Genomic DNA, 25,576 nt, shown 5'->3' on the forward strand with positions numbered 1-25,576 from the left:
AGCATCTGTGCCTCTAACTTAGGGCCTTATTTCCTTACAGCCTTTCCAAAGTCAATGGGAAATAAACATTGCCAGAGGGTGATTCTCCGTACCCTACTAATCAACTTGTGCTGAGAGAAAAGAGCTAGGCAAAAATCATCTACAAATTCAAACCAAAAAAAGCTGATTACATGAAGGTTTCTCAGTTAAGATTTTTGTCATTTGGATTTAAAATGGTGTAGCCTAACAGTAGGGAACCAAATGTGACACTGAGATGCGCATTTTACGCTTTCTTCATCTACCTGCCTGCTGTCAAATATTAGACAAGTAACATCTTTGTGTCTCTTTCCTTCTGAGCTTTTTTGTGTGTGTGCTGTAGAAACTGCATGTTTTTAAGCTACCCAGATAAGAGGCACCTGCTATGTTTGCTCAGTGCTTTGCAAAACAGATCTTCCAGTTCACCTGGTTTCCCTTACTGCTACTGTATTCCAGGGACTAGATGCAGCCTCCGTACTGATGAGGGGATGGACACTGCACATTGCTGTAATCCTTCCCTGTTCACCGCATCAGGCAGTGCTAATAACAATAGAGTTCCCCACTCCCTCCTAGTAAATCTTTTCCCAGTACTACAGTTATCACCACAAAGGGTAGCAAAAGCAGCCAAGTATGAAAGTAGCATGAAGGGAAAAACCAAACCAAAGCAACAACAATAACAACAACAAAAATCAATATAAATACAATGGTAAGTTTTAAAGGAAACCACTTCCCAGCGAAGTATCTTTCAGGCAATACAGCCTGCGTTTTAAATCTGAAATCACAGAATCAGGGTAAAGTCATCATTGAGGGTACAGAAAAGTGTTTCTGAGATGCCCAGACTGAAATATGCTACAGATAAAATCAAAACAGAGGAATAAACAAGCAGGCATGTGGGGCTGATGGGAAGATCAGGGTCTGAAGGTTTACCACCACAGTACTGGTTGTAACAACAGCAGAGGCTTCACTCATACAGATGTCTATAAAAACAATTTCATTTTCTTGTTGTGTGAGGCTGAAAACACAGCCAAGCACCAACAAAAGTGACTGACTAGCTACAAAACCAAACCCAAGCCCAAAGCAGGTTAGAAGGAAAAATACTTCTAATTTCCCTATAGGTTACACATGCAAACAGTTAACTTTTAATGTGGCTATGTAATTTTCAAATCGATTATATAAACTCAAAATGCTCAGAAAGCTACAAAATCCTTTTCTGCTGTGCATAATAATGAAGATTTTCTTTATCTGTTCTCAGAAGCAGATCCATTTATTACTTATGAGAAAGGTTCTGCCATGCTAGCAGGTTTAAATACGACATAATTTTTCAATGAAAAACAAGCAGAGTCTTACATACCAACTGTGATGTCAACGTTGGAATCTCTAGTGAGATATTCAAGTACAGGGCCAGAAACATAGCCAGATCCGAGCAATAAAACCCTCTTCTTATTACCCATCTTCAGTGACTGAGCGTATTCCCTAGGAGGTGTTACAGGCAAAATTAAAAACCACACAGAAGAAGGAAACTGTAAGCTGCTAAAGCTAACAGAATAAGTATGTTTTAGTAAGTCTACAAACCAAGAGCTCTATTCAGACCAAGAGTCAAGTTCCTGGCTATCTAACCCAAGACTGGGCAATCACTGTCTAGTACTGCTTCCATTCTTCTGCTGCATAACTTCTAGTTTCTTTCCTCTAATATAAACATGATCAAATCCATCAACATCTCCACTGCTTCTCCAATTGCTACTGGCTGTTCAACAAATTTTTCATATTAGGTTCATATTAGTCCATCATAGGAACATGACAGTCAATAAAAGTCAAATAAAAGTTAATGCCAAATTAAGAAATCCTGTTTGCAGACAAGAACTCCGAGTTGAAAACCATCAGAGTGTTTCAACCGAGCTTCTACTACTCTCCTAAATAAATTTAAGAAGTAGCTCTCCTGTTGACTTTCAGTATAAAATGTATTCACATCAGATTTTGCATTTCTTTGCCAACCAGAATAACGTAGTTCAGCAGTTGTTTAAATATGCTCTCATAAATGTATAAATTATAGTAAGAAAACACATTTTGTTTGTTTATAATTATTTTTCCTTTTAGCTTAAATTTGCATTAAGTTGTAAAATTAGGATTGTAAAACTGTTTGTCTAAAGTATCATCACTATGCAAACAAAAACTACTTAGCAAATAAAAAAATTTTCTTAAAGTACTTATTATTGTTGAAGAAAAGGAAGCTGTTCATTGCCCTATTGTTTAACCTAATTAATGGAGATTGAGGTTTGGCTTTTCTTATCCCATATCCTGAAAACAAATTTCAACAAATAGGTAGGACCTTCGAAGATACAGACTTATGGGAAACTTCCTAAGCGTATAAGCAAGTTCCTCAATTTCCCCTTTATCTACTCAGAGTTTACACAGGCATATACTGCATTGTGGATTATGCCACAGAAAGAATCCTGACCTCTAGCTGACAAGTTCATGTCCACTTTGCTTAAAGCTATTGTCCTTAGAAGAGGACTAACCATATGTCTACTAAATAATGTTTGGTTCAGACCTTTTTGGGGCTCCACATGGCATCCATAAGTCAATTTTCGGTTGTGTTTTTTCAATTCAAAAATGGCCATAATAATGAAGGATGGTGTTGCAGCCTGCTAGAGCAATACCTAATAGCATGACAACAAGAACGGTATTGCATGACCTAAAGCATGGTATGAAATACCCAAGTACATTTGGGGGAACAAGGCCTCAAACAATAGCATTGAAAGACTACCCTGAGTGAAGAGAGTTAAATCAATACCAAATACAACTATATCATCTGTCTGAAGCACATTCCAGCCTACTGTGTCTGAGTATTTGTAAAGCTTGAATTACTCTCCAAAATTCCAGATGTTCCATCCTCCCTTCCTCTACTTTCAGGCTTAAATTTTTTTTAAAAGTCATTCTTTTCAATTCATTAAATCTGAACAGGATGTACCAATGTATCACCTCTCTAATCTATCTAAATTATTACTACAGATTACTGTACATTTTGACCTTCATACAAGTTCTACAGATTTGATTTCTTTCAAAAAGTTAAATCATTATTTAATCCATTCACAGAAAGCCTCCTAAGCCCATCATATCCTTTCACATGACAAACTCAAGGACCTTCCTCCTCCTCCTATCAATTCTAATAGAACATCTTCTTCCACAGCTACACCCTCATGAGCAAGGGAAGAGAAAGAATTCCTCTCCACCCTTTATTTATAGGGAGCAGAAGTGGTATGCAGGAGCTTGGAGCAACACTGTTGACGAAGAGGAGACTTCCTATATGAAAGCAAGCTGGATTTTGCAATCAAACTTCTTACGATACTTATTAAAAACTTTTCCAGTCTCTAGAATGAGGTCACATTTGGATCAAACATAGCATGTCTGCTCTAGGACAGGCACAAACACGAGCTGCCAAATGACCCATCAAGAGTGGGAACAGAAACTACATAGTCCCAGAAAAGAACATTTCAGATTATGCCTATTCTCTACATACAAGTTTAAATAATTCAGTTATGTTAATCTATGAACAAGTAACAGTAATACTTAGAGGTCCACACTGTTAATGGGATATGCCATTGCAGCTGTGGATGAGGAACCGGTAGCAGGTATGAAGCAAGTAAAGGTGAAAAGATGGAGATGAGTTCAGTAAATCAAACTGCTCCTGCATTCTAACGGCACCCAAGACAGTTCAGCTCATACAGTCTGGCTATCCTATGTCTGAAATGTTCATGGACTTCCAAAGGGTATAAGCAATTAGTCTAAATAGAGCCCTCAGAAACTAAACTAGACACAGCATAATACTTTGTTAGAGTAATAACACAAGCCATATAATTCCTACAGGCTCTAAACAAGAGCCTATCTCTAGCTAAACTATCACACCTTAAGCAGTAAAATCCCTGCTTTCATTTGCATTATCTCCAAAGTTTGCAAAGTAAAGGAGAGTATTGTTAGCAGGTCTTGCTTTTCTGACAGCTAAGTGAACAACACCCATGAACAACTGCACATCACATGCAACACGCAGGTCTGCAGAAATATCAGAACTCTCCCCACAAAAACCCCATTGGGAATGAAGTCTCCAGATTCTCAGGGTAGTTCACACAAGACCATGCAAGCAATTATGGAGAAAGCAAAAATAACCAGATCATCGTGCTGTGTGAGGAATAACAATATTTGTTACTGAGACAGCCTCTTGAGGTGGTCTACCAACAGCACACAACAAAAATCACTGTGAGCTGAAGTCTTTGAGAGGCAAACAGCATGTTACTTTGAGTGGAAAACACACCTATAGTTCATCATGCACAAGTTCAGTTTGGCAAGCAAAAGTCAACACACCATGCTTTTAGCACATAGTGTGTGCAGTGCTTGTGGGCAGACCAATTTCAGCTTTTATATGATGTACAGTGCAGCTGGCATTGACCATGAACATGAAGCCAGACGTACCCACTCATTGACAAATTAACATTTTTCATAGGTAAACTATAGGTGTTTGTTAATAACAGGGAGCAAGGGGAAGGGAAGGGATATCCAGGTTATTTATACTTTTGTTAGCTTAATCCACTCAATGCTACTTCTTTCATGTTACCACTGGCGGATAACTACTGAGACAGGGTATGGATGAAGTGGTAGCTAAAGCTGTAGCTACAGGAATATAATGAAAAGTCTGAGAGTCTCACAGAGGCTCCTGAATACATCCAGTCACAGAACAATGCTATACAGCACAGCACTTGAGCCATACTAGAGGAAACTAGATTCAAGGTATATTAGAGAGCCTTTTCCTTTCAGCCATTCCTTTCAAAGGGCCGTATGTTATACCCATTTTAAAAGGGCAAGGAGTAACAGAATAATACTGGCATGTGGCTGTTTTCTGCCTCTGGTAAAACAGTCTTCATAATGTAAGAAAGAGAAAAATGACCACTTTCTCAACTTCAATATAAGTTACTAACAACACATGTTAATGATTTAGGTAATGTGCATGAAGAAAGAAGGAAATCATCAAGCTAGGAGACATTTAGACACAGTGCAATATAGCAGTATTCCACCAAAACACAAAAGTAAATAAATGCAAAAGGGGAGATAGAATGCAGACAAGTTTTTTTTTTAAATCCTGAACCAAATAAACTTCAAGAAGCTATACATTACCTGCTCTCCCTCAATTTCTGGATATATTCATACTTAGCCGTCAGTGAGCCATTGGATGCAATCACTGCCTAGAAATACATGAAACAAATTTTGAGGTTTTTTTATACCTGTATGTTTTAAAGCAGAGGAAGACAAGCAAGAGTGCCAAATTGCAAAACTTACATCTCGAACAACAGATGAGTAATTCTGGCTTTCAAGAGGTTCTGAGCCTTCTGATAAAAGCTATGGAGAGAAGTTATTTTGAATTAGGTCATTTTATTTCCCTTAATTTTTTTCAGAGTAAAACACCAAGATTTTAAGCAACATTTAAATGCATGCAACAATACCAATACCTTGTAGATCTGAAATTCTCCTGGCCCTGATCACTGTCATTTGACTTTTATGAAAATACAGGAATTCAAACAGCAGTCTGATTGTGAGTGATTGTTGAGTGCCCCAAAAAAATCAGATTTAGACATCTACTGCAGGGTCCAGGAGCAATGAACTACCTGCCAGAGCCTGTTCCCTGCCTACAGAAAGTGTTTTTGACAAATCCCTAAGACATCCAGGTCACTAATGTCTCATTCACATGTTGCTTTTTGAAAGTATTGACTTAGGAAGCTTTTTTTCTTTTTTTTGAAGTACAAAGTCAGTTATGTTCTACAGCAGATTCCTTTTGAATGTATACAGGAGACCAGAAAAGCAACAAATAAGCAGACCAAAGTCCGAGCCTTTTACCTTCTTGTTGGACACATAAGACCTTACCATCTCTTCAATATACGGGAAAAGCATATCACCAAAGTACTCTGTTGCTTCTATAGGAAGCTGTGCTGGCAGATTGTCGATGGAACACATCAGAATCCCAGAGCCTTCAACACTGAAAGAGAGAACACAGCTCTTCTAAACTACTCCTCCTTGGCACCTGAAAGGTACTACCTTTCAGAAGTGTCTCAAACGCATGATTTTTCAATATAATGTTTCACTGTATAAATTACAGAGGAAAGCAATAAAAATTAAAGGGTCTCCCACCTGTCATGAATAATATGCTGGTCAGCATCATACATACAAAATGGACTGTCAATTGTTGTACACTCCGTCATAAATTCTATAGATCCTCCAGTGTCTGCTGAAATGTCACATATTGCCAGAAGTCTAGAGCAATTAAACAAAGAATACAAAGGAATAGAGCGTTATACAAATTACTAAGAAACATAGGTATAAAAGATCACAAGTGAACAGGAAATAAAAGAAATGTGAGAAGATCTATCAGACTTGTAGTTTCATTCATCTTAACCAATTTAGAAGTCAACACAACACAAACAATGACATCCAGAAATGTAATGGAAATCTGGCCCTACTGTAGTCATAAGATTGCCATTCCCATCAACAGGATCCATATTTCATGTGTAACTTCTCAAAGACCAGAAGAATCCACTCATCCATAATTTTTTCTCTGTACTCCATGTGCTGCCAACACCTCCCATTCATTACCCATCTACCAATTCCCCTGAGCTGTCACTGGGCAGTCCTGCACTAGAATAACTTCACCATCATAAAGGGAAACCTAAAGAAGTGGCTGCCTCCTTTCAGTTCACAGATAGCTGCTGCAGGCGGAGCATTCATTAGCCTAACTCACAATCTCTGGCTCCACTCAAGGTTAACACTTAAATTCTTTATTTGTCATGTGAGAGAAAGAAAGGTGTCAAGAGTGGGCAGAGAAGAGACAAAGACCTGTTTCCTCACCAGGATACATTGCCATATCCTCCCCAAATCCATCCCCAGGCCCGTCTCCCAGAGAACTATTACACAGGGCTATTAGAGAAAGGGTGGCTCCCACCCACACTGAAAGGAGACAGACCCCAGATTTGCACCCCACATTCCATCCTTAAAGCTATGCAGGGTTGTGAAGCATTTCTGCTACCTGCTGCAGAAATCAGAGGTGTTAAGAAACAGTTATGGAACTTGTAGAAGCCAAATGACAGGGTAGGAAGAACTTAACCAACAAACTCTGCTCAGGCATAGAAACTTCTAGCAATAATGGTGCAGCAGGTACATTTCCCAAATGTCACACTATTTGTATTGGATTCTGCACAAGGATCAATGGCAGAACTCCCTTTGCAGAAAGACAGCCGATACCTGTTGATCATTTGTACTGAGATGTTTTCAAAAACTCCAAACTGTGAAAACAAGACTGCAAAGCACAGAAGAACAAAAGCAGAATCAATGGGGCATTGTGCAACATGCAAGAGGAACAACGTAAGAAACAGAATCATTTGGTAGATACTGTGGTGAAACTGCCTAACATTACGACTATCGTACTATATTATGTATATCGTACATATTATGATCATGGTGCTGAAGAATTGTTACAAGTGAACTGAGGTGTCTTACTTGTGTGGTAACTCAGGACAGCCCTCTGTTGCACCAGCAGCAGATCTAACTGGCACCAGCAGCTTCTGAGCATCCTGTCGACTTAACAAGCGGGGAGTATGTTGTTCCCAGTATATGCCATTAATTAAACAAGTTGTGTAGGGTGCAATCTGCAAAGAAAGTTACAGATGCCTGGTGTTGTCATCTAGTACTTCAAGAAGTTGAAAGCCCCTGGTCTAGTGTTTCAAATGAATGCTCTCTCAATCGATGGATATGGAAAGGTGTAGTAAGTACCAACACTCTGTGGAAAACCTTTCATAAAAGAACAGAAGAGATGCTCACATCAGTGTTAAAGCGAGAAGTGTAAAGTTCTGGATGTTTATCATAGTCTACTGGATCATATAGTCCATCGTGTTTCCTTACAAGATGATGGTGACGACTTAACACTGTGCCATAGACTTTTCTGAGGTCTGAGGTTAAAAAAAAAAAAAAAAAATTAGCTGTTATACTTGGACAAAAAGGGTTCCAGTGTTTTCAATCACTTTATTGTCACAGCATACCTCCAGTTCTGGAAACTTCCTTTAACTCATGTGGTTCCACAAACTCACATGGGAGGGCATTGAACATTTCTTGAGCACCCTGTAAACCATGAAGTAGGATTCAGAATGTGCAGAGAATATAAAGGTAGTGTAACACTGCTCATTTTGTGCGTGAAAACAAATATAAAAATGCCATGCACAACTTCACAGTCCTGCCAGATAATATCTTGAGAGATGTACAAACTGTTTCACACATACCCCCACTTATCCAAAACAAAGCTGCCTGAGCTCTACATACAAGGAATTTACATCATTCCCCATTACTGCGGTATGCCTGACCCACAATTCAACGCCTCGTTTATATTTCTAATGGCAGAGCTGGGAGGCCTCAACTCAGCCACAATAGATGGTTTTGCTGCCACTCTGAGGAGCAGTTTCTCTTTAGGGAAGATCCCTGAAGCCACTCCTCACCAACCAGGCTGTTCTAAAGGCAAAGAACTTCAAGATGACTTTCCCAGTGAGCTGTGATCATAGAACACAGGCCTTTCAGACATGCCATCCTTTTGTCCAGAAAGCACACATTTACATAGGCTGTGATTTCACTTTATAGCTGGAGCCTAGTTAACTGATCTTTGTTGCCAAAACCAGGGGTAAGCCTTTTTCCCATGTCGTAGAAAATAGCTCTAAAGTCCAGCACTTGTAAGCCAAGTCAGTGCTATAGAAACAGATATAAAAACTCAGCAAGTATTAGAAAAAATAATTCTTTCCCCCATTCTTTAGTGGGGTGATTCAATATACCTTGTGAGCCCAGAGTCAACAGAGGGGAGAGAGGGAGACAAAAATGATGCAGGTGGGAAAGGGGAGAGGAGCAGTAAGACTTAACCCATTTTTCATGGTAAGAAGTTAGCATGGTCAGCCTTGTCAGGCATGATCTCATCTTAAAGGCATTAGTTTAGGGTACTTAAAAATTCTTACTGGCAAAGGAAAACCTGAAGTCCAAGCAAACAAAATGAACCCATCAACCCATTTAACCTGATATGTATCAAATGCCAAGAAGTTCTATTAAAAATAATATAGCATTTCATCTTGAAGACAGAATTCTTACCTTAGAAACATTACCAGTGCCTGTAAACACAAATGTTAAGGGCCCAACCGACTTTGGCATCAATCCCAGTGAAATTTCATAGCCGGCATCCCGTACTGCCTGCACAGCCTGACCGCTATTCCTGTAGTTATGTGCCATCCCAATGTGCTGCAATCAAAGGCACAGAACCGTCAAGATATTTTCCATATTCAAATACAGATAATTAGCACATGCCCGAATGTCATTTTGCTAAAGAAAAATACATACACATATACTCTTACCATGAAGGGAGTGTGATGTCCCAGCGCTAAAAATCGTAATCCCAATCCATGTAGAATGTTGATCATTCCTATTGTCAAAAAAAAAGAAAAATCAGACCATCAGTGTTAATTACGAATATGCACAGTTAGAAACTGCAGAGACTGACTGAAGTCTAAAATCATCCTGGATATTTTTGCCCGTGTTTTAATATTAATACTTTACTTCTAAAGAAAGTCTACATAAAACCAGGGAAGGAAAAATTCACCAGCAGGCCATGACCTTAAACCTGCTCTTGGCCCACATTATGCATTTCAGTACTATTTAATACTCAGATATCCTTTTATGAGCTGCATCCACATCACCAGATTCCAAAGAAGGAGATAATAAAGAGAGTCTCCTGAAGAAACAGAGTTGAAGTTCAGTAGAAAGGAACGAGAACCATGCCTCACAAAAATCAGTGTAAATGGATAACAGTGACAAACAGATGTTGTTCAAACTCGCAGGACTGACAGCAGCCATTTCTTTCAAAAGCCTATTCAGCTGATCTCTTGATATTTAGACTGCCTCAGATTAGTTGAACAGACAAACGGGACTTCAAGACAACGTAAAATAGTGGATTTGCCAGGAATCCACAGGACTATTTGAAATGTAGTCTCATCAAAAGTAGGGTGCACAAAACAGAATGGAAAAAAGCTCTTAAAAGCAAGAGTTAAAAATGCAGTTAAAAATGCATTGCAAGCCTCAACTTTCAGGAAATGCAGACAACCAGAAGTATTACAAGAAGTTACTTGTTGCAAGCCTGCCTTTACTTTATGCACTATACCTGCTACACCAGCCCACTTTCCAAAGGCCACAACTCGCATTCCTTTATGATCAACCATTTTTTCATAGTCAAACAGTCGAATTTCCTGAAAATACATAGCAAACTGAGTATTAAAATTTTCAGTGAATGCAGTCAGTGGCACGTTGCTCTCCTAGGAACTACCTTTTCGTATGCCTTTGTCATCCTTCGTGATAGAGGCTGATGGGCATATATGAGAAAGGCAAATAATTCGTAACAAGATTTAAGTACAAAAATAAAAACCTAAAAGTTGCATTGAATTTTTGTTTTAAAGAGTCTCTGCACTGGCCGTGCACTCTTGGCACAGAGCTCCCCAACGGGCCACTCCAGCTGCTGCACAGCCATTCACATCTTCTGCCAAGAAGCTGCTCGTTTCTGAGTGAACTGGCTGCCTCCCTCTGTAACGACCAATACGCACTCTAGCTTAATAACTTTCCAACAAGCCTTCATGCTCACACAGCATGAACCTCTCTTGAGCATACCATACTCACAACTCATCTGCCTTACACACATAAACAGAGTAGCACTGCGAGCACGAGATCCTCTGAGCAAGAATACTCAGCTCCAGGAAAGGATACTGAAAACAGTCCTCATTAGCTATCTACAAATATGCATGCTGAAAGTAACCATACTAGGCAGCAAGCTTTCAATCACACTTCAGCATGAACTTCAGTTTCCACCTCATGCTAACAGCCAATTGTCTTCACTATGACACAATTTACCTGTCTTAGAATCTCATCCAAAAGGGGCATGTTTGCCTCTTGGGCTTTAATAGTGTGAGAGAAGAAGGCATAGTTCTTTTTGGGGATTAATTTGTCCTCTGGAGGTCTCTTCACACCTACTATCAGAGAAGCCTCGGAAATATCTTCTTGAATAATGCCACCTGCTTTGACATAGTCCTATGAAAGAGAAAAATCAAAGTAAATTTTTCTGTTTTTTTCATATTCAGGTCTCAGCACATAGGCAACTAGAACAGAGGACAAATAGATAATTCTACAAACCAGAAACAAGTTACTGCATGTGATACATTCATAAACCTCTTTATCAAAAGGGGTATCAAATATCAAACTGAATTTCCATGCTAATATCCTATTATACAAGGCCAAAACATAATTATGTGTTAGTAAAATCCTTCATCTTAAATTCACAGACTACAAAAAGGATATTTTACTACATTTAAAGTATCTTATAGTATTACAATAATGGACAGTCCTGTGTAATGTGTTAAAATACTTGGAAATAAGTTTAGAGAAATCTGACAAATTAATCTGAAGACTGATGACGTGATTCTATAAAATTGTATAAGACTGAGTCCAAGCTGAAGAGCAACTTCTAAAAGAATGTTTTTCCATATCAAAATTTATTTTTGTTCTCCCTTATCTCAAAAACATATTAAAATTCCAGCTTTCAATATCTTAGTTGTGTACCTAATGTGATCTGTGCTTTGGTGAAAACCAGCACTGTGCCTTAATTAAAAGGTGACATGTGCAAGTGATCAGTAATTCCCTACTTATCTTTCAATTTTATCTGTTGGCTCAGATACCTTACAGTAGAGTATTACTGCTGCTACAAGAACTGTAAAAGCTCTCAGTCCTGAAGCTCACAGCACTGAAGAAAAACCCCCTCTCTCCTCATTTTACATGAGGAATGGGATTGAAGCAGGAATGGGATTCACCAGATTTGTCCTTCCTCTTCTTTTTTTTTAATATGCTCATTTTTTAGAGTGTTGCCTCCATACAAACAGAAGACAAAAACACCATTGTCAAATGAATTCCCAAGTTTCTACTTCAAGAGCACCTAGAACTTCTTCAGAGACAGATGAAAGGCAACAAATAAATAAAAACAACTCCAAAAACCCACCAGTGTGCCAACATTACATTAAAAGGCTAAACAAACTACTCCTTTTTCTCTCCACGAGGACACGACTCCTTGCTTAACAACAAAATTAATAATATGTTTTCTCATGTATATCCTTTGAATGTTATTTTTCCTGTACTGTGGTTAATAACTGAACTATGGGTTTGCTTATCTAACTCAAAATGGGACCTTACCTTTTCATGGATGGCTCTCCGGTTTGACGGCTGGACCAAGACCTTGTATCCCATCTGTGTCAATTCCTTAACATGCTTTGGTGCTAGAGGTGCTCTTCTTTCCCATGCATTAACATCTTCTCTCCTGATTGCCAGCACAGACTTACGATGATGCCAACACTTACTGTGACGGAACGCACACCTACCATTTGTGTGACTAAAGGCTCGGAGCATGGTAAAGCCTGATGGCAGCAAAGACAAAGTAGTAAAATAAGACATGTATATGTATGCTTCAAACACTGTTCGTGTAAAAGTTCTGGTCTCCTTTAACATCTGCTGTAAAACACAAACCAGATACTTTATACTCCAGTTACAGCCTACTTTTGTGAGACATGAATTTACTTTCAGCGTACTTTGTTGCATCTCAGTTTGGCGGTGTGTCATTACAGAAACAAATTGTTTGTACTACGGTAAAGAAAGGCTTTTAACGTGTTCAGTGTACCAAGTTTTTAATTACGCTGCTTAAAAAGAATGCTGGAAACTTAAAGATACCAGTTAAATTCATTTGCCAGCATAAACATGCAAAGACCAAGCACTTATCAAAGCTTGCATCAAGAACAATAAGAAGTAACAAACACACAGAAAGAAAGTAGAGCACAGGCTATAATGCAAGCAGTTGATTAAAAGAGAAAGCCCAATATGTAAGACCAATGCTAAGTATTTTTACATAACTAATTCTTACACAAGCTGAAAATGGAAGATAAGGACAAAACATTAACTACTGCTTAGCAGTCAGCATATATGTGGCCAGGAGCGCTAGGTTTTCTTCCTAATCAAAATTTTATGCAAAGTGGAAAAACTTCATTAGAACAGACTCCCACTGCAGATGATTATCCCTTTATTTTCTCTCTCCTCTTCTTCACTCCCAGGGAAGCATATATGCCACTGCTTAGCTCTGCTGCGAATGGCAAGGGCTCTGCACACATCCAGCACCAAATACCTAGGAGCCTACGGATTTCAGATATTTATGCAATTGAAAGATGTGGATCGCAAAGATAGAGGCTTCAAAGATGTGAACTTTGTTTCCAAAGCAATTTTAACTGATAATTACATGAATCTCTGTATCCAAATCACTTGGAAAATCCTGTTTGTCCTCATGCCTCAATCTTGTAAAATCTCTATACACCTAAAGCCTTAAGAGGTCCTATTTAACTCCAGGCTTGCTTAAACAGAAAGACTAGCACATGAAGGAAGGTATGAACTGAAGCACACAGTCCTCTTCATTAGCTCCAAGTGTGGTCTTCCTACCATTGCTAGATTTGTCCACCAGCAGAAGTCACTGTACAGAAGTCAGAGTTATTTTATGACACTGCTCTTCAGCATGCTAAGAGGATCCTCAGAGAGCATGTTGGTACCTCTCAAAAATAGAGGAAGTCTTGTCACACAATGTCACTATTACTGCACACTAAAACGTAACGATGAGAGCAGTTCATACCAATGCACTGTACCTCACACCCACGCCTGCAGTGAAGCAAATTTCCCTCACGCAGAGGAGTCCTACAAGAAGAAAAACGCCGCTTTCAAGAGGGAGTGAGCTGCCCTGCACTTACAGCATGTGAGGGGGAACCAGGGCAGTAAGCAAACACTCCATGTGACCTCTGGCAGGCCAGAAGTTCATATGCATGCCTCCCTGTGTATGCTCAGGCTTAGCCACAGAGATATCGCTATCCTGTTGTAAAAGCGAAAGTAACTTTAGAATTCAAAGCCTGCAGAGCTGGTGAACCCTCCCTGGCCTCCTCAGCACACTCGCTGACCAACGGAGCCAAACGGCACTGGTTCTTCATCACCCATGCTGTGGGGGCTGTTCCACCCAACTTTGAGTTTCACTGAGACTAAAATAGCGCTGAGCAATACAGCAAAGGCAAAAAAAAAAAAAACCAACAACAAAAAAACAGCAATGCATTTGATTACAGCACACAATTTGAATATGATCCTATTTCTAGAGTGAGTTGAATACACTTACACGGGCAACTTGTGCCTCCACTTACTACTTGAGACCCAGCTAAACCAAAGCGCCCGGCGCTGCCAGCGTGTTTTGCCCCCCTGAACCTGCGGCTGTGGGTCTCACAGGGCCCCTCCAGCCTCCTGCGAGGAGGGGCGACGCACAGAAGGAAAAAAAAAACACATTAAGAGAGGCAGGTAGGCGCGGGCAGGCAGGCGGGCAGGCGGGCAGGCGGGCAGGCAGGCGGGCAGGGGGAGAAGCGCAGCGAGCGGGCGGCACGGGCCGCGGGAGGCCGGGGCAGAGCGGCCGCCTTGCCGGCAGCGCTGCCCGCGCGGAGGGCACCAGGCCGCGCTCGCTGCCACCGGGAGCGCCGGGTACCGCCGCCGGCTGCGGGGGCCGCCGGGTGCCCCAGCGGGGCGGCGGGCAGCGCCGTACCTACCTCAGGGCGAGCGGGGCAGCGGGGGCGGCACGGCCGCTCCTCCGGCCAACGTCCAGGGCACCGCCGACGCCCAGGGCGGCAGCCAACCGCGAGCAGCCCGCCGGGTACACCCTTCGCTGCCCGCCAATGGGAAGGGGCCCTGGCCGTGGCGTCACGGCGGACGCCGGCACGCCCCCTCAACGCCCCCGGTTCCTGGAAGGCCAACGCCGCACCGCCACCACCCCCCGGCGCCTGACGGGCGCCTGGCGGCGGCCCGGGCAGGCGGGAGCGGCGAGTGCCGCGGCCTGCGGAGCCCCCTGCGCCGCGGGGAGGCCCGCGGGCCCCACGCGAGGCCCTGCAGGCTCTCCGCACCGGCACAACGATCCCCACAACGCCGCCGCGGGTGCAACCGCCTCCGCCAGCGCCCCGAACCGGGGCCTCCCCTGCGCCGTGCCCGGGGCGAGGCCGAGCACAGGCCGCACTTGACCCATCACATCCCCGTCCTCCCCACGGTCTCCTGCGCTGACCATTTTCATACTATGCGTCAGCTCAAATTATGTATGTACGTCTTTAGCATAGTATAGGAAACGGTAAAAGTTGTCTGGCAAATAGAAATGATACATGATTTGTTACTGTTGCCAATTTTCAGCTGGAACTCGGTCTTTGAATTAGGTCCTTTATGATGGGCCTCAACTGCTAAGTTGGCTTATCACAAATAATGGGATATTGTAGCTACAAATCATGAAAATTATGAGATGTAAGAAACCAAAGCAAAACCAGACTCACAAACTGGGTTTGTAGGGTGAAGAAGAGCTTTCCTGTCAGAGAGAGGCAGGCTGCATGCTGTGGGAAGTACACCTTAGCAAGTCTCCAAAGGAGAGATGTAGTTGCTGTTACCAGTCTCTGTTAGCAGATGTGAGGACGTTGCTACAGAGTGTGAGAACGTGAGGCATGATGACTGCACTCAGCAGAAGCCACAAGGACTAAAGGGTCTGAGGAGAATTCGTCCACATCCCACTTTGCCACAGTGAGATCTTGCTGTGATGAGGGAGAAGTTGGAGCCACGGCGCAGCCTCCTCTACCTGTACTAGCCACTACCACTTGACTTTTTCTTAAGAGAGGGTTAAATTTTGACGGTACTGCCACTACGTGGCTTTAGAGGTACCTCTTCATAGATTACTTTCTCCTTATAGTTTTCTTACTTGTCTTTAAAACATGCTCTTTTTTCATGATATGACCCTGAACTTTTCCCTCTCCTCCTCCTGCTTCTGGAGGCAGCATTGGACTGACAACAATAATCTGTGACTTCAGTTCCCTGGTTTAGATCCAAGTATTTTCCTAACTCACCGGGGCAGGACAGGAGAGCTGGAAAACAACATCAAGGCTTGACCTGCAATTCAGGTTTGCTACTGTAATACAAATTATATGGGGAGGTGAGCATTAGGGAATGAGACCCAGAATGGTTCAGCAGAGATTTTGGGGGTGAAAGGAGGTAAGGACTGAAGGGGAAGATCTGGGTTGTATCGTTTCAGAGACTGGGAGGTGAACATTAGGGAGTGAGACCTGGAATGGATCAGCAGAGATTTTGAGGTTTTAAGGCCTCAGCAGAATGGACAGAATCAGCAGGGTTTAGGGATACTGTACGAGTACAAAGTCCTTCTCTCCACTCAGTAACTCCCGCTCTTCCCTGCCCAACCTTGGTGTCGAGAACCTTCTACAATCTGCCTCATCTTCCTGCAGGATCTTCATCCCTTTCCTTTCCTTGCTGGAGAAGAAAGTTACCTCCTCCAACTAACTCCTGGACCCTTCTTTTCCCCATCTCTCTGAAGTATGAGGTCTACAGCACCCCCAGCCCTGCAGAAGCTCCTGTCCATCCTTCTGCTCTTCTTGGGAAGACATCCATTGCAGTAGTTAGGGACTGGATCCATAGGTGAGAAGAAGTGGCGGGAGAGCTGGCTAGAAGGACTTGAAGAGCACTGAATTGGGGAATCCTGCCATGAGAACAAGGGCAGTAACTGCTCTTGGTGTCCAACCAAATAGAAGTAAATCAAAAAGCTATGATAACAACAACAAAAAGAAAAGACTTTCTAGATCAGAAGACAAGTTGTCAAGATACAGTCTGTGAATGTACCATGGATTGCAAACGGACGCCTTGCTTGGGGTCAGAGGAGGAAACCATACCTCTCAACCACCCTACAGAGATCAGCTTGGGCAGGAAGCTAAGGCTCCAAAACCAGCTCCTACATATAACATTATTAAAACGTATGAATCAGTTTCATCTGAATATTGAGGACCCAAAAGGATTGGGATAGATTTGTCTGTCAAGCAGTAAGAGACATGAAGGGTCTTATCTTCCCTTTGGGCCCAAGAAACAGTGAGACACAATGGGCTTTTTGCTTGTCCCCAAAGACTTTACTCTAGGCAATATTGCTGTTGGACAAGGGCATTGTGTATATGCCCCCAGTGTCTAATTTCCACTTTGTGGGCTTAATAAAGCACATGTAATTCTATAAGTTACATAAGTAGAGTGTAAATATATCCATGCCTTTTAGAAATTGTATCTTTTTTTCTGTTTTATTGATAAAATTTGCCAAAACTGCTTCAATGTAGGCAAATTCAGTTGAACTACAGAAAGTGTAAACTAAATAGAAAATTATAAGAATTATGCCATTCTTCAGTACTTGCGCTCAATGATTCTAAACTACTCATAAGAACTGATTTTCAGAGGGTTTTTTCATTTTATGATTAAATGCAAATATGGACTTTGGCAAGAATGGAATTGTTGGTAAGTGCAAAGTTGATCGTTCTTCTCTTTACTCATTCACAAAATTCAACTGAAATATGACCGTTGTTCTTGCAAAAGCATGTAATTATATGGTGGTTGTAGAATTTAATTCAACCGTGACACTGAAAAGGACGCAATACTGATGGTCCCTCATAATTTTGTGTCAATTTGTCATATTGATTACTTCATATTGTAAACTAGTCGAAAGTACATGGCTGAATCCATCATTATACTCCTGCATAGCCTGTCTTTGATTAACTTAATGAAACTATTTTGGGAGCTGCTTTGTTTGTTGAATGAATTGGGAACCAAACCATGATGAATTTACTGCAGTAAGTAAACCTCACCAAATCTACTTGAAGGGGTTTTTTTATTATTATTTTCTAAGTTTTCAATTTTTTTGGAAGTTCTTTCTTTGAGTAAGATGTTACCTCAAGACTACATACAACAGTTTCTTATAGGTTTAGTGCCTAGTTATGTATCAGCACTCTTCTACCTTTTGCAGATAGGAATCTGAACCCAGAGAAATGAAGGATGAAACCCACAACATGTTCTGTCTTGGACTGGAGTTCCCAGGCCTGAGCTGGGAGCTCAGCCTTTGTGCTACCAGGAAATGCGTGGAGAAAGGTATTTACAGAAACCAAGCGGGAGCCATCCTGGCAACTCAGTGGGGCATGCCGGGAGAAAGCACTGTCCCTGAACCTAACGCTGCTCAGAAAGGAGCTGACTTCTTTTGCCAAGAGCTGTCAGCTGTGGACTCTTCCCAGGAGTTCGGCGCCTTTGCCAGGCCACATCTCCCTTCCAAACTTTTTACAAATTCCCACTGTCCTTTGTGGGGGCCATGATATGATCTACATGCCTACTGGATTGGCTCCTGTAGATAAGAAGGGTAAGTTGATTCCTAATTTGAGAGTGTTGCTTGGATATATGCAGGAATGAAGCTCCAGTCAACTCTGCAGACACAGAACTGGATTTTAAAAAACAGTGGCTAAAACCTTTTTTTAACACCAAAGCATTTAACTTTCAAAACATTTCTGTTTGAAAGAGACTTCACTTTTAGCTAAAAATCTATAAACGCCACTTCACTTGCAGTCAAAGTATTCTTTGTATGATTTGAAATTATTGGGGTTTGTACATTTTAGTTTACTGATCCTTTTAGAATGTCCCTCTAGGGAAATGAAGTTCCAGGCTGGGCCAAAACAGTCAGCAAACCAATGATCCATCCATCTCTTCCACCAAGAGAGATATACTTGGTGACTCTGGCTGTATCCAGCAGCAGAACTTTTAAGTGCAAGCAGGAGGAGCAGAACAAGTAAGGACGTGAATGAGATCCTCTGCCACAATGCCTATCGGAGAGTTCATTTCTGCTACAGATTTGCCATCTCTCTAAAGGGAGACTGAGAATTTTATCAGCACCATTTGAATCTCTTCCTGCATCTAAAACAGACCAGGTGAACTGCGCTCTGAAAGTGCCTACTGTGCTCCATAGAGAAAAAGGCAGCCTAAGTAACCAGCGTGGACTCATGCTGTGACAGTGTAAAGCCAGGTAAGATGAATCCCACCTGCACTGTACTGTGATCCAGATAGGGAAGGCAGAATGGCTTAAAAGGAATAAAACAAATCTGAAATTCAGATTTTACAAAACATGCTAATATGGAATTGGAGCTGTTTTCTGTAATAAATACCTTCTGTTTTGGGTGGACTGTGATTCCATCTGTCTGACAATCCCTAATTATAGGGTCTAATTCTTACCCAGCTGGGATGCTTTTTACTCAGCACTGTGGGGGGATTGCTGACTTCCATTACGGTAACAATAAACTCCCAGAGCACCTAGAGGGAGGTGGACTTCATAGATTTTATTCTTAGAATATCAAGGATAAGTCTTGAATCCGTTGAAGTCAATCAAAAACTCACACCAACTTCTGCTGGGCTAGGGTTTCTCCCTAGGTCTCAAATGAACAGGGGAATTGGCATCCTGAAGAGATTTTTGCAGACGGTGTATCTACCTGTCAAACTCTGTTTCTTGTTTAATTCTGATTTTATACTGCAGAGATCAAGAAGTTCCAAGAAGCTTTCAGGCTTTCAGTCAGAATGAGGCTATTGAAAAACATGACCTTTTATTCAAAAGCCACTACCTGCAGTGGCTGTTGACTGCCACTGTGAATACTGACCTCACAGCAGAGTACTCGACATCACTGAACAGCACAGTGTTGTGTTCTCTACAATCATGTAGAGAATATATTTACATTCCTATTGCCCAGTAGGGGAAATTGCCATCTCTCAGGGCTTACAGCACCCCCAAAGAAAGACCTTCTACTTTTATTAACACCTAAGACGTGGGGTATATCTGTTCACGTTTGTACACGCTAGAATTGACAGGAGCATCATATATGTCCGTGTTCACCGTAAAACTTGGTACTTTTGCATTTGCAGTGCATACTCAGACTGCTGCATCAAATTGAGATGCCCTTTTAAGTAATTTTCATAATTCCTAAGACCCGACATAAGTGTTTTAAAATTGCTGTGCAAATAAACCTAAACACAGAAAATTACAGCCTGTGATATCAAATTAGTGAATTGACTCATTAGAAGACAAGTACTAGGTTCATTGCAGGAAACTGCAGAAGCTCAGCTAAAATAATCTGTCTGAAATATACTTCCATAAGAATCTTCATTGAGTCTATTAATTAGACTTACCGATGCTCATGCTAGTAAGGCTTTCAAGTCAATAACAATCTACCACTAAGTATGGATCCATAGTGTGAATAAAATCAAAACCGGGGCCTTCTTTTGAGAGAATCAGGGTTTAGTGCTTAAAGAGTCCATTAAAGCAATTATGCTATAGCTGCATTAAAAGTGCAATCTTGCTTCTGAGGCTCCTTCAGCAAATAATGGTTGTCCCTGCCTTAGCTCCTCCACCAGCGGTTTGTCTCTGTCAGAAAGCGCTGACCTTCTTCTGAAAAAATCACAACAAAAACCAACAGCTTTTTGCATTTATTTAGCACTTTCCATTTTTGTACTGCTAATGTCTTTATCAATTTGGCAGTAGGAGAATGTGTATTATTCACATTTTAAAGTTGGGAAAAATGACACAAAAATTATGGCTCAGCCCACAATTCACATTCAGTTCAGTGTCAGAACAGAAGTTCAGGACTTCTTGACTAACGTTTTTTTGCAAGAGTTCTTGATTCTTTATGGGCCTCTAAAAATCAGAGATTTAAAAATTATTTCAACAAAGCCATGAAAACAGTAGGAAGTATGTAACATGTATAGTGACAGGTTCCAGACTGGCACAACTATCTCTGTAGCCATGTAATAAAACAGAACTGAGCTGGCTAAAAAAAAATAGCTGTTTTTTTAATGAGGATACTTTTCATTCTCCAGTACAACTCAGCAGACTCAAACAACTGAAGGTGTGTGCAGGCAGGGGAACAAAGTGGGACAGAGATGGGAGGAGGGAAGTAAGATGTCTGCTTAAGCCACAATTGCTGATGAAAAAAAATGCATGTTAGACTGTTGCCTCAATATTCTGGGGTTCAGCTTCCATTGAGAAGTACATGTTGGAGCAGGTCCTGAAGCACAGGGTGTAACCAAAATTTTAGCCAAGAATAACAACCACCTGTCCCAAACTAGGTCCCCAGTGAGCTCCTGCGTGTAATCAGGGTGACAGTACACCCAAGGGCCAGCCTGCTTTCAAATGACATGTGATTTCTGGGTGTCATAATAAGGCAATTCTGGAACATCTTTGGAAAAGATTAGTCAAAACATTTCTTTGACGGCACTTCTACTTTGACCCAATTTGTGTGTGTACTGAAACGCAGAAATTACTCTTTAAATCTGGTTTTCAGTTTTGTTCAGTGGTTCAGCTGTAAACTGGACTATGGTTAAATTAGAAGGAAAATTCTTACATCACCAGAAGCTATGGGTAAAAATCAGGACATGATCTAATGAGTCTTTTGCATTCCTAATTTCTGTGATGCACTAAGAAAGAAACAAACAAGGTTGCAAATGGATGAAAAGAGGCATATCATGGATTATCATGCTTCTGTGGTTTCCTTTGTCTAGTAAGAAAAATACCAAGGTGCAGAAAAAGTTTACGTGTTTGATTATACATGTAAATAAAAACATTTCAATTGTCAGCCTGTGTGTAGTGAAGCTAGTATTGACCTCAGAGCTTGTCATCATTTAACCTCAGCCAACAACTAAGCACCACGCAGCCGCTCACTCACTCCCCCGACCCGGGGGCATGGGGGAGAGAATCAAAAAAAAAGTAAACCTCGTGGGCTGAGATAAAGACAGTTTAATAGGACAGAAAGGAAGAAAAATAATAATAAAATTACAATAATAATACTAAAAGAAGTAGAATATACAAAACAAGTGATGCACAATGCAATTGCTCACCACTCGCCTACTGATGCCCAGTCAGTTCCAGAGCAGCGATCTGCCCCTCCCAGCCAACTCCCCCCAGTTTATATACTGGGCATGATGTCATATGGTCTGGAATATCCCTTTGGCCAGTTTGGGTCAGGTGTCCTGGCTGTGTCCCCTCCCAACTTCTTGTGCCCCTCCAGCCTTCTGGCTGGCTGGGCATGAGAAGCTGAAAAATCCTTGACTTAGTGTAAACACTACTTAGCAACAACTAAAAACATCAGCATGTTATCAGCTTTATTCTCATACTAAATCCAAACCATAACACTATACCAGCTACTAGGAAGAAAATTGACTCTATCCCAGCCGAAACCAGGACAGAGCTGTATAAATAAAATGTGCAAATCACTTTATACAATATGTCCCTGTGTAATAAATGAATCTCACTGGTTATGGTTTATCATGACAGCCCACCAAAATGTAAGGTTGTATCGTACATAAATGACTGGGTTTATTTTAGCTAGTCTATAATGTTATTGAAAAATGGAGATGAGAATCCAGTTGCCACTAGATTTTCCCATATTCTGATCAAAATTATTCTTTGAGACCAAAAGCAGTTAAAATTGAACCTACTGAGATTACCCATTACATGTAATTGAGATTACCTTCATCTCTTCAAGGGAAGAGGCCACTTGAACACTTCCCCTCAGTTTTGGAGTTGCAGCTTCCCTGTAGCACGAGAAGCACAACTGCATTTTTGGCCTATACAAGGAAATTTCTTTATGTTTGTCTACGGTTGCTTAAAGTCAAAACTGATTCTCTAAACGTAACATGCAGTTTATTCATGCAAAGGTGCATAACAAGTACAGATGGGTTGCAAATATCCACATCTAATTAAACTTTTTTTCCCAAGTTTTGCCAAGCTCTGTGCAGGCAGCTGCTTACATCTCTAGCAGGGAGACCAAACCTCTGATGATGATTCTCTTCTGGTCAAAATGTCACCTCCAGTGTGTGAAACCTGACGCTGTCTGCTGGAGAGGTAAGTATCAAGTTATGTCCTTCTGATCCTCAGCTCTGGCATTGTGAAGGAGGAATGAGAAAACAGACTTGCTGTGCAGGATGTAAGTATGTTATTTGCCATTTCACAATTAATGGTTCTATTATTAGCGCTTCTTTAAGAAGTGAGACTTTTGCTGTCTTTCTTTCCTCTGAGGTCCCTAACAGCTCTGGTAACTCTGTATAGTCAAGTAGAATCAAACTACTATGAGGAAGATCTGATAGTCCTAAAAGTAATAAAGTATGATCCTCGTTCCTACCTTTCCTTCCTGTTTATGAAAAGAACCAAATGAGTAAAGGAAGTGCAGAGAGTTTTAACCCCTCTGTCGTGGGCAGAGCATAATTGCAATACTTTTACTGGAAACAGCGTCGTGACAGAATTATGGAGGACAAAACTCCGCTCTAGCGTTGTTATAACTACTTCACTCTTCTTTACCAGCTCAAAATCTTTAAAGGTTTTGAGCACTTCTCAGCATGAGCCACATGCTTCTTCTATGACTGGATGAAAATACATTCATGTATGCCATGGTACTTTCTACAACCCTTCTGAGACAGAGTCAGAGGAGCTTGCTGGCACTTCTTTGAATCCACAAGATGAAACCAGGAATTCAGAAAGTCCTTCAGAAGAGTGGAATACTGCTTGAAGCCTGCCTGCAAGACCATCTTTGCACCTTTGTAAGATCAGACATAGAAAGATGCATGCATTTTGCCCAGTTGCAAGTCTGTCAGTGTCTCATCTGTTCTACCAGTGGCAACTCTGGTAGCCCTGCACTTTCTACAGATAGGCAGAACATTGCAGCCCCACCTTTCCTCAGCACCACCGCCCTCACAAAAAGTGTCAAAGATACCTGGTGCGTCATTGCCCTGCATAACGAGATGTATTGCAGCTGACTCCCCTTTGTTGAGTGCTGGGAATCAGCCGATTCGCTTGCCCTGTTTCTGTTGTTATATCTGTAAAACTAAAGCCTTACTCAGAGAAGTAGACAATGAAACTGCCTACATCCAGCGTGACCAAATTGCCTTCTCTAGAGTCAGTGCTTCTGCTTTTAAAAAAAGCTAGTGGATGGAAATTTGAGTCATGTGTACATACTGGACTGGAAGGTGATCTTCAGGAAGCTGAGTATTTCTCTGCCCTTGGCTTGTTCAACTATCATATTTTCAGATTAGCAGCATGAACGCCATCCAAAGCATTTGCATGGTATTTGTGTCACCAGATTAACTAGCGTACTCTCTCTCCATCCTTCCCCCATCACATAGTTAGGACCATACTGCATTTTCATCTACCTTTTACCCTTTGGTCTTAATTTTCATTTTGTTGGTTTGTTCCAGTCATCAAGCTTCTTCTCTTTCAGTTTCAGCCACTTGGAATAGCAGATTTTCTGACTCGAGCAAGATGGGTTTTTTGCCAGGTTGGGGCAAACTCTCAGAGATAGGGCCAGCTAATATGTTCCACCAGCTTACTACTACAGTTGCTTTCAATATCTTCCTTCTCTGATACCACTGGCTAGTGTGTCCCCTGCCTACTGCTTCTCACCAACAAACTTTAGTCTTTGTCCTGATCTGGTGTGATTCCCTGCTTGCTCATCTCGATACAGCAGAACGATTACTTGAGCCTTGTTTAGATTTTTTGAGTCTAGCCTCTGTTTCTTTGCATGCCGACACAGACTGCATCTCATATTTTGTCTTTTCTGTGTGTCCTCTTTCTCTGTCCAGAGAGATCCCCAGCTGTCTTTGCTGGTTTGGGCAGTACTTTGTTTTCCCTGAAACTCTTTTGTCTCAAGCCTGGTGTCCCCAGCCTACAACAGCTGAAGTGCGAGTTTCATTTGAAATGCACACACTCACAGACATGCACACACACTCCCTCTTAAGCTCACAGCTCCAGGAGCAGGCTTGGCTTTCCGATTAATAGCTCCTGCATTATTCCCTAAAGGCTCTTAGTATTTTTCCCTGGAGAGATCTTATCCCTGGCATTGTTTTGTTTCCTCCTTGTTCTGCCTTACAGTCTACTTTTATTTATCAGAGCGGTATTTTCAAGCTGAGGTAGATATCAACATAAATTAATAAATAAATCATACTAACCTCGTCTTCTTTCTTCACAATGTAAACTTTCCACCCCAAAATTTGTTAGCCGATGAAGCCTAGACTGAAATCTTTTTTTCCCTTGTTCTTCTCCAAAATAGGAAGTGTTCTTACATGATCATTAACTGTAAAATGTGGTACATTAGGGTAAGAGCCTGAATAGTCTTGTAAGTGGGACAAAGCCTGCTCTGCCTTCCCATCCATGTAGCTATGGAGATTTCTTTCACTCCACCACCTGGAAGAGTGCAGTGCAGATGAAAAACAGCTCTCCACAGAGGGAATATGAGGGCCACAGACAGGACCTAGGCTAAAAAATCTAATGCCATGAAGATTTTCCCATCTTTTTAATCCCCCTATTTTGCTATGTGAATTTTATGACCTGGTTTCTTTTCCCTTGCAGCTGATTCCACCTACCCAGGAATCTGCCCAGGTGCCTGACACATAAAATGCTTCTTTTGTGCTACCCTTTAAAAAATACTTTTGTACCCCATAAATGCCTCATAAAACATCATACCGTTAACCAAGGCACGTTATCTTTCTATGTGATTTCCAATATTTAGATTTTAAATCTGATATGCTTAAAAAC

The 25,576-nt window shown here is 41.4% G+C and overlaps 2 protein-coding genes across 3 annotated transcripts in view; one reads left to right on the plus strand and one right to left on the minus strand.

Annotated features, from left to right (window-relative positions):
• Positions 1 to 14,774, minus strand: part of AASS (aminoadipate-semialdehyde synthase) — a 32,059-nt gene extending 17,285 nt beyond the window's left edge. Inside the window, exons 1-14 of one of the 2 annotated variants that reach the window (XM_050893015.1) lie at positions 14,724 to 14,774; positions 12,304 to 12,524; positions 10,975 to 11,151; positions 10,235 to 10,319; positions 9,432 to 9,499; positions 9,172 to 9,318; positions 8,088 to 8,166; positions 7,870 to 7,997; positions 7,549 to 7,697; positions 6,187 to 6,309; positions 5,923 to 6,034; positions 5,341 to 5,400; positions 5,179 to 5,246; positions 1,367 to 1,488 (exon numbers count right to left, since the gene is read on the minus strand). In XM_050893015.1, the coding sequence (XP_050748972.1) occupies positions 1,367 to 1,488; positions 5,179 to 5,246; positions 5,341 to 5,400; positions 5,923 to 6,034; positions 6,187 to 6,309; positions 7,549 to 7,697; positions 7,870 to 7,997; positions 8,088 to 8,166; positions 9,172 to 9,318; positions 9,432 to 9,499; positions 10,235 to 10,319; positions 10,975 to 11,151; positions 12,304 to 12,516 (1,531 nt within the window). In that variant the 5' untranslated portion in view covers positions 12,517 to 12,524; positions 14,724 to 14,774. Of the gene's footprint in view, positions 1 to 1,366; positions 1,489 to 5,178; positions 5,247 to 5,340; positions 5,401 to 5,922; positions 6,035 to 6,186; positions 6,310 to 7,548; positions 7,698 to 7,869; positions 7,998 to 8,087; positions 8,167 to 9,171; positions 9,319 to 9,431; positions 9,500 to 10,234; positions 10,320 to 10,974; positions 11,152 to 12,303; positions 12,525 to 14,723 lie in introns of those variants that run through there. The other variant, XM_050893023.1, reaches the window with a different exon arrangement.
• WNT16 (Wnt family member 16) overlaps positions 1 to 25,576 on the plus strand; it is an 873,674-nt gene that overhangs the window by 414,179 nt on the left and 433,919 nt on the right. The gene's annotated exons all lie outside the window — the stretch shown is intronic.

The sequence above is a fragment of the Gymnogyps californianus genome, chromosome 1 (genome assembly GCF_018139145.2).
Source record: "Gymnogyps californianus isolate 813 chromosome 1, ASM1813914v2, whole genome shotgun sequence".
NCBI classification, from domain to species: Eukaryota; Metazoa; Chordata; class Aves; order Accipitriformes; family Cathartidae; genus Gymnogyps; species Gymnogyps californianus.